The following is a 12,698-nucleotide window of genomic DNA, read 5'->3' on the forward strand; positions in this document are numbered from 1 at the left end:
ACTGGTATCCTCCATGCTCAAATGGAAAGAAAAGGCACCAATGGTGAAGTACTGTAAACCATTTTTAATCAGCGCAATAAAATAATCCACTTACAAAATTGCAGTAACAAAGTGTAGCTCTTCCGGGTTCACCGCGGCTTTGGATTAGTTGGGGACCTAAATTGTTTGGACAGCATGTCGAAGTTTGTAATGGTAAAGCAAAAAAATGCATGGAAGATCAAAGAAATTGTTACCATATTTAACACAGGTCTTCCTCTCTAGTTCTCCATACATTGACTCAGTTGTGTATTTTGACACAAAACTTGTTTAACTTAAATTGTAACCCAAATAAAAAAAATTGTGTTCCCTTTTTATAGCAGATTAAACTGCACAGCTTGTGCTGTCTAATCTGCCCCTCTCTAAACTGTAAAAAAAAACCTGGCTGATCCTGCCTGTTCCTGTGTCCTTGGTACTGACCACGATAACCATGGCTGCTGAGCCCTGACTACTGTGGTTAGTTTGCGTGCTTCTGTCATTCGTAGCTCTCCTCTGTCCCCCCCCACCCCCTCCCTGCCTGTCAGCTCCGTGTGTCTGTCTCTGTCTCTGTCTCCGCCCCCATACCCCCCCACTCCTGCCGATATTAGTAGAAAGTGAATTATTACAAATTTTGACTGCCAGCCCCTCTATCACAGGGTAAGGGTACTTTAACAGGGGCGTTCAGTTTTTCTTTTAGTTCAGTTTAGTCACTTTTATTGACTTTTATTTTATCTTCGTTCTAGTATGGATTTAGAGAGGACCCCCACGCCAAAATTTTTTTTTATGATGTGGAGTCGACCCCCCCCCCCCCATATCCATACCAGACCCTTATCTGAGCATGCAGCCCGACAGGTTAGGAAAGGGAGAGGACGAGCGATGCCCGCATGCCCTCAACATTGGTAGATGGGTGCTTTGGGGGGGGCTCTCCCCCCAAGCCACCTTGTCCCCAATGTTGGTGGGGACAAGGGCCTCTTCCCGACAGCACTGGCCGGTGGTTGTCGGGGTCTGCAGTTGGGGGGCTTATAGATATCTGGAAGCCCCTTTAACAAGGGCCCCCTCCATGTGAATGGATATCGGGTACATCATACTCCTACCCATTCACACCAAAAAGCAGTGAAATGTAAAAGAAAACAAGAGCCGGTTTTTGATAGGTCCTTTATTAAATAAAATAATCCCATGCCATCTTCTTCCGTTTTTTGTTTTGTTTTTTGTTTTTTCTCCTTACATTTCACTGCTTTTTGGGGTGAATGGGTAGGGGTACCCAATACCCATTCACATATGGGGGGGGGCGGTGGGATCTGGGGGCCCTCTTCTTGAAGGGGGCTTCCAGATTCCGATAAGCCCCCCCGCAGACCCTGACAACAGTCAGCCAGGGTTGTCGGGAAGAGGCCCTTGTCCCCCTGCCCGCAGATCCCGACAACCACCGGCCAGGGTTGTCAGGCAGAGCCCCCCCAAAGCACCCATCTCCCCTATGTTGAGGGCATGCAGCCTGGAGGGGGTGCTCGCTCGCCCCCTCCCTTTCCTGAGCTGCATGCTCGCATAAGGGTCTGGTATGGATTTTGGGGGGACCCCACGTCAAAATAAAAATTGGTGTGGGGTCCCCCCACCCCAAAATTCATACCACACCCTTATCCGAGCATGCAGTCCGGCAGGTTAGGAAAGGGAGGGAGCGGGTGGAGGGGGCCCTGACGCCAGATTTATATTTTTTTACATTCAGGACGCGGCGACCGGCTTTGCGGCCCCCTCCTTAGCAACCATCTGTATACAGTGTGTTTTAAAAGAGGGGGGAAAAAGTTTAAAAACGGATGTCAGCAGATTGGATGCAAGCGGATGTCGTCCATTATCTTCAACGGAAGAAAAATAGGGTTTTCTTCCATCTCAAAAAACGGAACATAACAGAGCGGATGTCAGCGGATGATCATCCGCTAACGTCCACTAGCCCATAGACATACATTTATGTCCCTTTTTCATCCGCCAACAGATGGAGGAAAAACGGACATTCGGAACACCGTGTGAAAGGACCCTAAGTGTTTTATTAAAACAAAGCTTGTTAAATACCTTTTTACAGCTAGCTTCATGCCAGTCACATGACTCCCACATGACTCCCGGCTGGTCCTCTACTCCAATCCAGGGCTACAGCTGCTGTAGACCGGCTGGGAGTCATGTGACTGGCCTGAAGCTAGCTGTAAAAAGGTATTTTAACAAGCTTTGTTTTAATAAAACACTTAGGGTCCTTTCACACGGGTGTTCCGAATGTCTGTTTTTCCTCCATCCATGTGTGGATGAAAAAGGGACATAAATGTTTGTCTATGGGCTGGCAGTGAATTACATTTTTGTTGTAACAACCACTTTAAGGCCCTCTATTGCATTTACATTAGTAGTGCCCCAAATGTGTGCATTTTTGGAATGGTTGTTAATCTGATATTATACTCCAACACTTTAGATTCCTATAATATCACCCCAATATTATGAGTCCTTTTTTTGCAGCACATTGGAAAGTAGTCCTCAAATGTATTTCTAATACCCCCACCAGACCCTCCTCTGTTATGTTATGGGAGTCCGAATTAGAATAATTGCCCTTGAGACATACTTTGTTAGGAGAGGCACTGATAAGCACTGCTTATTATGGTCCCGTCTGGTTAGATTTCAGCTCCAATCCAGTGACACCAAAGATACAGGGAGAGGAAGGAGTAAAGCTGGATGGTCCTCTTATGCTTGCCTTTGTCCAGGGATCCCCGGGTTCCGGCCTGGAGCCAGTCAGACCTGTTGGGGGGGGGGGGGCAGGCTGTGGGGCGGGAGATTAGAACGTCTTGGGTTTGAAGTGTGTCATGTTGGTTTCTTCCTCTCCATGAGAGCTGGACTTCCTAAAAATAGTGGTGGAGACCAAATCACCAGTGCCAACCCAGGACCTCTAGCGGTGCTCTGGCGCTACAGCAGCACGAAGGTCTCATGATGAACCATGCAGGAGACACCCTGCTGTCAGGCCACTCCACACCATCCACTCAGAGCGGCTAAAAATGAAGGGCTATTATATTCCATTGCCATACAGCATAGGGTGAGCGAGTGAAGCTGACAATAAGTGGTGGCTGCTCTCCTCCTCCTCCTGATGCCCCAGGGCACAACAAACACATGGATGAAGGAGCCTGGTGATCTGAGGTGTAAATACAGATCATTAACAGAGAGGTTTGACTGCACATAAATTCCTGTTAAAACCCTATCAGTGAGTGGCAACAATATCACCCACCCCCCATCGCTACCAACCACAAAAATTGGCTGCACGATACCATTCCCTGGCACCGAAAAGGTTGGGGACCGCTGCCTTAGTCTACCGATCTGTGTCTCATATACATATTTACATAACATCTTATCTTATTTTAGAACAGTATACTCTTGTGACATAATTTTACTTGGGAATTTTGTTTCCACGCTTCAACTCCAAGGAGCAATACATACTCTTTAACTCAACTTCAACTTTTTTTTTTTTTTTCTTTTCTTCTAGCTTTTGATGAACTTGTGGATGCCTATGCAGAACAGGCTAGAGGCCTCCTGGATGGTGGTGTGGACATTTTGCTTGTAGAGACTATTTTTGATACAGCAAATGCTAAAGTAAGTGATAACCATAAAAAGACCACTGGTTGTCTGACTTTTTCTTGTCCAAGGCTTCTTTTGTAAACTTTACAGTTTTTTTTTTTTTAATTATTTATTTTATTCCCACTTATCCATCGACCTCTCTCTTTCTTCCAACCCACTAAATCTCAAGCCCTCCATTTCATATGTTCCTTCTATGGCAATAAACCAATCCCACATTCCACCACAGGTGGGCCATCGTTCCAACATCCTTACAGCCTCTCCAGCACTCCTGAGATTTCTCCGGTTGGTATTTAATTTGTCTGGGGTAGCGTACCACCTTGTCAGGCACTTATAATTCATTTCAGCCGTCTTAATATCTATGGCAGAGCTATGTGTTCATTTCAAAATCTTCCCAATCTTGTGTTTGTATCCAAGTGACCCCAATTCTTTTTCCCATTTTTTTATGAATGGCGGTACCTCCAGTTCATCGTTTGCCAATAATATTTTATATAGCCGAGAGATATCCTTTTTTGCATTTCCAGCTATACATAGCCGCTCTAGTCGCGTTAATTTGTCTCCTGCTCTTATTGGTTGAGGCAAATTCTCTACAAAGCGCTTCAACTGGAGGTAGTGCCATTCATTAATCACCATCAAGTCCGTGTTTTGTTGTAACTCTAAAAATGTGCTTATTTTCCCTTTGTTAATTATGTCCCTTAATTGTGCATTATCTCTTTTTGTCCAATTACCTCCTATTGTCCTTTTCCCTGTTATAAAATCATTATCTTTCAAAAAAATTAAAGGTGAATTATATATCCATTTACTTTGTTTATGGGTCAAATCCCATATTTTAAGTGCATTTCGTGTCATCTCGTGTACGTTTTTACTCCCAATGCCCTGTGTTGTGAAGGGTTCCATATTATACTACTTAACCGTGTTCCACACATTTTTTTTCTATATTACCCCATCGTTTTTCACTTTTCTCCCTTGCCCACTCCACCACTGCATAATATTTTTTTTAACGTCGGGGACCAATAGGCCATCTTGTTTTTTCCCCTGTCTCAATAAATTTCATTATAATAGTTTTTAATGCTTTTAAAGTAATGATGCGGTAATGCTATGGGCAGCATTTGGAACTTATATGTGATCTTCGGTAGTAAGACCATCTTAACCGCGTTGATTCGCCCGGTCCAGGAAAGGGGTCTTGATGACATTTTTTTTTTTTAATTTAATTTTTTATTTCATCTAATAAAGGGATATAGTTTACTTTAGATATATATTTTTTTTAAAGGAAGTCGCCAACTTTACTCCTAGGTATTTTAAACCCTCCATGGAAACTGAAATTCCTTTTGCAAACTGTTCTTCCTGTTTACTTATATTTATATTTAGAATCTCGGATTTATTAAGGTTTATTTCAAAATTTGATAGTTCTCCGTAACTGTTTTAGTGTTTTTAAGTACGTTTGGCAATGTTATCCTGGGGTTGGATATGTAGAATAACACATCGTCGGAAAATTTGTGTTCCTCGTCCCCAATATTAATACTGCCTATATCCGAGTTGGACCGGATCGTTGCAAGGAGGCGTTCCAGAGACAATATAAAAAGCAGCGGGGAAAGGGGGCACACCTGTCTCGTCCCGTTTTTTCATTTCAAAGGAGGGGGATTCCCCCCTGTTAATTTTTATAACTGCGGTCGGTTGTTTATATAATACTTGGAACCACTGGATCATTCTTGGGCCCAGTCCCATAAATTCCAATGTTTTGATCATGAGTCCCCAGTCTACCCTATCAAAGGCTTTTTCAGCATCTATCGACAAGAATAGACCTGGGGACCCACCATTTTTAATTTCCTGGAGGAGGAGCAAAGTTCTCACTCCATTATCTCTCCCCTCCCTCCCTGGGATAAACCCGACCTGATCAGGGTGAACTAGTTCTTTCATCAGGTCTTTTATCCTTGTAGCTAAAACTTTTGTGTATAGTTTCGTATCGGCATTTAGCAGGAATATTGGCCTATAGTTGGAACAAAGTGTTCCTTTTTCCCCTCCTTCAAGATGACTGTTCTTGAAGCCATCAGGGCCTCTATACTCATTTCATATTCTACTCCCAGTCCGTTCATGCATTGACATAACCTAGGTACTAAAATCTCCTTCCTGCTTTTTTAGGTAAAAAGTCGTGAACCCATCTGGTCCAGGGCTTTTTCCCGGGGCAGAATCTTGTAATGCTTTATTAATTTCCTTCTCAGTTATAGGTTTATCTAGCAAACCCCTGTCACTTTCGAATATTTGGGGAAGCCCCGCTCTTTCTAAAAACTTTTTTTTTTTTTTTTTTCCTGTTTTATCTCTGTCCTGTTGCCCCTTATGGTTTACTGAATACAGTGCCCCATAATAACATTTGAACACATTCGGTATCTCCTTTTGTCTTATGTACCATTTCCCCATGTTTATTTTGAATCTTTTCTATGTAATTTATTATTTTTTTTTTTTTTTTTAACATCCTGGCAATATGTTTACTTGTTTTATTTCCCCATTGATATCTGTCTTTTAAGATTCTATTGAATGTCCTTTTTCGTAGCTTGTGCCATAAGGTCCTTTAAAGAGGAGGTCCACTTAAACAAAAAATATTAAACGCCAGCAACTACAAATACTGCAGCTGCTGACTTTTAATAAATGAACACTTACCTGTGCCAGGGTCCAGCGATGTCGGAAGCCGATCGATCTCTCGACTGCCCCCACGTACATCTAACATCTGATGTTAGTACATTTTCTGTTTTAATAATTTTTAGTGATTCGTTTCTAATCCCCTGCACACGGGACGTACTATCCAGTCCGGGTTCCATGCAAAAATTCAGATCTCCAGTCATTATCCCGTTTCCTTTCTTAAAATCCATTAACTTCCCCATAACCTCTTTAAGGTATTTTATTGGGTTCCTATTGGGGGCATAGATGTCTGCCAATGTACATACCATTTCACCTAGGCAGCCCCTCAAAAACGGGTATCTGCCTTCGGGGTCAGTCATCCTTTCCTCCGGTTTGAACCGTACCCCAGCGGCGAAACCAATTGCCACCCCTTTAGCTCTCTTTGTTGTCGAGTAGGCATAGTACCATGTCGGGAAGTCTTTAGAAAATTAATATTTGTCTCCTGTAGGAACACTACTTCTGCACCATAGAATTTTTTAATTCTTTCAAAATTTTATGTTTTAGTGGGAGTGTTCAGTCTGCGAACGTTGTATGTCAAAAATGTAATTATTGTCTTCTACTAATAGTTACTATACTTATTTGAGAGGTGCCTCCCTCCTCTCGCCCCCTCCATCCCCATACCCCCCCCCCCTCTTTTTAGGCCCATTCTGGCCTCTGAACCAAGGATGGATTTGTACTTAATTTCCACCGGTGGTTCTACTATCTTGAGGTGCAGCTCTGACCCTGTCCCCTATTCCCATCTCCTCCCGCTCCCCTTGAGTGCGGGGGGTAATGAGCAGGGAGTGCACTAATGATCCCAAAGTAGCTGATCCCAGACCCCCATTACTCCACCCCCTCCCTCCTCTCCCCCATCTCCACCCCCGCTCACCATAGACCCTTCCCTATTTTTAGATATTTTCAAACGTTTTCTACTTTCCCTAAAAAAACAAAACAAAAAAAAAAAACACTTTAAAAAGCTTTTATTAATGTCCATCATCTTATAGGAGATTTTCTCCCTCCGACCAAACTGGTATCATTGGGTCTTGTAAGTCCAATTTATTACAAAATTCCTGTAGATCTTCCGGAAACCTTAATCTTGAGAATCTGCCATCTATATAGCCTATCAAGCATGCCGGAAATCCCCAATTGTACTTGATATTCGATGTTCGCATTTGCTCTAGAAGTGGTTTGAGGAGTCGTCGCCTGGCAAGTGTTTCAGGTGCTAGGTCTGTAAAGATTTGAAGCTCAGCCCCTTCTTACTTTATAGGAGGTCTTCCCCCTCATTTTACTCCAAATTTCTGCTTTTTCTTCATACTTCTGGAATCTAACCATAATGTCTCTAGGGCGAGCCGCTGCTATATTTTTAGGCTTTCTAACCTGGTGGATTCTATCAATATTAAGGCTTTCATTAACCCCTTTTTCCAGCAAGGGGTAAATATTAACTTCATGATTTTCCTCAAATCTTCACCATTTTCCTCTGGGAGAGCACGGATTCTCAAGTTTTGTCTTCTACCTTGATTTTCCTGGTCTTAAAATTTATAAAGAATTCTCTGATTTATTTGCGTTGTTTTTACTTGATCTTTTAGTTTACTAAGTTCCTGGGCCTGATTGTCTGTTCGCTCTTCCATCCCTTCCACTTGTGTTAACAGCTGTCCCAGATCTGCTCGCAGTGCAGTAATTTACCCTTTAATTGAATTTTCTAGTCTCAGTAACATCTCCGACATTTCTAGTTTTGTTGGAATTTGGGCACCTGCACTCCATTCGTCCATTTTGCTTGTCTCTAGTTCACTTTCTGTACTTATATTTTCACTGGAGAGGTCGGAGATCTTTCTTTTTATCAAGTTCTTTTCTTATCTTGTTTCACCTGCTGTTGTTGTTTTCCATGTCCTGGGCTCTTAGGGCTTGTCTCCTTTTGTCAGGTATTGTTTGATCGTACTAGTGTTTATTTTTCCTTAGGAGTTTTAGGGTCGCTTCCCTTCGAGGTCCTGCCTTTTATGCTGGTTTTTTTAATCGTAATTTTGCGTTTCCCCAGTTTAGTATCTTTTATTTCTTCCTTAAAGAAAACGTTGCGATTGTTCAAGCTGTAATAATTCTTAACCTGCCTTCTGGTCGATGGCCCCAGACATTATATTATACGTGTTTAATAAGCATATGGCTAGAACAGGTCTGCAGGAAAGCTGAGATTGCACATGAATATTACAGCAGGTTTAAAATACTGTTGTACATGCATGCAGGCTGGAGTCTGGTCCATCTATATGACTAAGGACTTATAATAGGAAGCAACTGGGCAAACAGGCAAGCAGGCTAGCGATTATACAGGAAAGCGGGTATTTAGGCCAGCTGATTTATGAGGATACCAGTCAGTAAGGTTATTGATCATCCAGTGCACGTATATACGGACCAGGGGAGTACTGCGAAACAGATATATGCTGGAATCTGCAAGTATATCCAAATATATACAGGTATATACTGTCTTTTGTAGATTTGTGCTGATATTAGCAAGTATATGCCAAGAAATGCTAACCCATGCAGTTTTATGCTTGTGTATGCGTATACATGCGATTTATATATAGATGTTGCGGATGCTGGTATTTGTGAGTAAAAACTGTAGCGTATTCCAGTACGGTTCAAAAATGTAAACAGGTATATGCTGACATATGCAGATAAATGCTGATATTTTGCAAGTATATGTAGGTATAAACTGTAGCAAATTCTAACACTGTTCAAGGTGTATGCTGGAACATGCAAATGTATGCTAGGAAACACTGGCATCGCTGGTATTTGCAGGTATATGCAAGTATCTTTTGGTATTTTCAGATTTATGCTGGTTTATGCAGGTATACGCAAATATAAAAATTTGAGGTTGAAAACAAGGGTAACAGCAGGTTTAAAGTACATTCAAGCAAGCATGTAGACGGAGATCAAATCCATGTGTATAGCCTGGAGCGTGTAATAAAAGGTAGCTGGTTTACACTGACCCGCAGGCTAACGATTATGCATGCTAGCAGGTATGCAGATAGGTTAGTTTGAGAGGATAGGTGTCCATATGATCGTCTGATACACTGATGTACAGGCCCAGGGAATACTAGAAAACAGGGATATGCTTGTTTATGCAAAAGTATCCAGGTGTTTCCAGGTATGTGCTAGCCTCTGCAGGTGTATACAGATCAGTACTGATATAAGCAGGTTTATGCTGGTATATGCAGATATAAGCAGCTATTATGGCTGTTACAGGTATTGTTATATACAGAGATGTGCAGGTATATGCAAAAATATGCAAGTATATGCTGTAGCGCTTTCCAGTACTGTTCAAGATATGTACAGGTACATACAGGTATATGCTGGTATTTGCGGGTATATGCTGGTATTTGCAGGTATCTACTGATATATATAGAGTTATGCTGGTATATGCAGGCCAATGCAGGTATATGCGAGTATTTGTAGGTATATGCTGGTATAAGCAGATATATGCTATATCAGGATTTAGCACAGTTCAAACCATAGCTCAATTGCAATGATACCTTACTGCATCCGCTGCCTCTGACCTAGCGCTTTGAGGAATCCGCAGTACAGCTGTTCCCTAGCTTCTCACGCTGCCTCTTGTCCGACCTGGACGTCTGTTTTGGCTGACGCTGAACCGGGGTCGTGCTCCAGTCGGCAAGATCCAGCAGCAGGTAGGGGGGGGGGGGGGTGTCGGGCAGGAGGGGAGGCCATAGGACTCAGTTCTCCGACATTCCACCATAGCTCAGTGATCTGCCTATCTCACAGGCTAAATGGAGGATCTGCGGCAGATTTCCGGGGGGAGTGCTGGGTCTTCATTTATGGATACACCTCTGCCTCTCACTCAGCGGGTACCACCTCCATCGGCAACCCAGTCAGGCCCCTCCCTCTGTTAGGCGCATCACGTCCTCATGACAGCCTAGCCGACATGTGTGAGTTCAGACACTTTTTAACCTAAGTGCAGACAAAATCACAAAAAGAAAAATCAGAAGGGTTACAACTTGGCCAGTAGGTTGTGTCCTTTGTGCTGATTTCTCATCTGTTAGGCCTCTTTCACACAGGGCATATCAATGCATACACCTGTGCGATGGTCATGTCTGCATGCACAAAATGCACAGGTATTTGCGTGGAGTCCCATTCATGTAAATTGGGATGCAGTAGCTGAATAGATACAGCCACTGGCCCCAATTTGACATTTGTGTGAGTGGACCTGCGGCTGTGTCCGTGCAGCTACTGCATCCCAGTTGACATGAATTTGAACCACCTGTGCAGTCAAATACAGCCCTTGCATGGGTTGACAGATCCATCTTCTGTCCAGTCCCCCACCCCAGCAAACTTCCACTGCAGTTTATAAACAAAAACCAGAAGGGAGAGGGTAGAAAACTCCTCCTTTTATAGCATCCGGTGTTCTCTAATGGGCACTAATTGGCTATGAATCAGCCTCGCCCTGCCGAGATTCACCCGGTTCCACCGTCTAATTGGGGTGTCTCCAAGAACTTAATTGATTATTAGAAACCCCCAGATTAGTTGTCCTCTGAATTCAAAATATAATAGCAGAAACAAATTTGTGAAATTCACACAGGAATTCTTCAAAGGGGACAAGTCGGTGGTAAAGCTATAAATCATTTATTGATTATCCTTGTAGAAAAAATATCTTAGCCAAGATGATTAGCTCAAAACTTACAGCAATATATTAATGCAAAAATACAAAAAGCGTGTACCTCTAATTCCAATACATGTTAAAAAGACCTAGTGTCTTGGGGGGACAGCGGTGGCCACCATCAAAATCCACCTTTCAAAAAACCTCACTCACTCTCTCACACACACACACACACACACACACACACACACACACACACACACACACACACACACACACACACACACACACACACACACACACACACACACACACCACAATCGATCAATCAATCAGATGTGATTACTGGTATGGATATCCTGAAGTACAAAAGAAAACACCGGTAGTTGTGTTAAATAGACCTCATAGTCAATGTATAAAGTATTCAGGGTAATTTGTCTTCAGTGTAGATTTAAAGGATGATTGGTGACTGGTGCTGTTGTGATGTGAGAGTTCCTTATAAATCTCGTTTAGCTAGCTTGTTGCAGAAACAACTTCCATGTTAGGAAATATACATATGGAAAGTTCGTAAATTAGTGACACATTGTATCAACTTGAATGTAACAAAAATATTGTGTTGGTTGAATAGAACTGGTTAAATTAGCAGCAGTGAAGGGACATCATACATCTCACTGTATCCTGCAGTTGAAAAGCAATTACCGCCGCCGGCATCTAGACAGGATCATCGTGATCCATTGATTTTCGTCACAGCCGCTGCAGGAGATCCACGAGTGGTGGGTGCATTAGTCAACCGTTCCAGGAGATCTTGGTCTCAATAAAGCTGCATATATATCTTTTACAGTAGTAGCTGCAACCGTCAGTCTCTGGTATTCATTATCAGACCGAAGGGATTGACTAAATACGTCTAAAAGTAAAACAATTGCAGAAGACTAAAATGGGACTAAAACTAAAATGCCATTTTAGTCCTAAGACTAAAATTAACACTGGTTGCCAGAGAGAAGCCTTTACTGTACAAGTTTCACAAAAAAGCCTGGTTACAATATACCCAACAACACCTTGACATGCCTCATTTTTGTGTGGCATTGGCGCAGTAAAGCCTTCCATCTGGCAGCTCAATTATGCAGCTCTTTCTTGTTCAAGTATTGTTGAATTGTGCCCCTAAAAACAACCACAGTGTCTTTGAGGAATATTTATACCTCACCCTAACAGAAACTGTAACGGGGAAACCTGCTATTAGTTAGTTCTGTGTGGTGTATACTATACTATATTTTACAAATTGTTTTTGTATGCATTTCTGTGTTTTTAAGATATTGTTTGTACATTGTTACAGAATAAAATTTTGTATTTTATTAATCAAGTTTGTGGTTATATCAGTACCAAGAAAATCCATTTAACTCTCCCTGGGTGTCTACGTGTATGGGTTAACTTTGGCAACTACCCCCACATCTTCACCCTCCCCAATCATATATGTCAACCTGGATGATGGTACTCCCTTACTGTTATTTACTCAATGTTATGTGAGGCTAAACTCAACGTTTGAATAAAGAATGGAGTAGATGGATGCAAAAAGCAGGTGATAACTTGACACCGACAGGTAGAGTGGAAAAAACAACCATTACTGAGGTCTACAATTGGGTCCCAAACTTGTAGTATGGCATCAAACGAGGTGATTGAAGTCCTTCAAGAAATACCATGGACGAAACTGAGTATGATCTCACATATATAGACAGTGATTCAGAAGACAGCAGTGATGCAATAGAAGTTAAAGAAGTTCTGTGTGGAACTAGTAGCTATGGAGAGCAGTGATGCAACAGAGGCTGAATAAAGCGATATGCTGCATCAT

At 42.4% G+C, this 12,698-nt stretch overlaps 1 protein-coding gene across 4 annotated transcripts in view; it reads left to right on the forward strand.

The window, feature by feature from the left end:
* The window catches only part of MTR (5-methyltetrahydrofolate-homocysteine methyltransferase), a 1,497,716-nt gene that overhangs the window by 213,828 nt on the left and 1,271,190 nt on the right, over positions 1–12,698 (forward strand). For all 4 annotated transcript variants that reach the window (XM_073627630.1, XM_073627629.1, XM_073627631.1 and 1 more), the window contains one exon: positions 3,515–3,621. In XM_073627630.1, the coding sequence (XP_073483731.1) occupies positions 3,515–3,621 (107 nt within the window). The remainder of the gene's footprint in view (positions 1–3,514; positions 3,622–12,698) is intronic.

This window comes from Aquarana catesbeiana, linkage group LG04 (genome assembly GCF_042186555.1).
Source record: "Aquarana catesbeiana isolate 2022-GZ linkage group LG04, ASM4218655v1, whole genome shotgun sequence".
In the NCBI taxonomy this organism is placed as follows: Eukaryota; Metazoa; Chordata; class Amphibia; order Anura; family Ranidae; genus Aquarana; species Aquarana catesbeiana.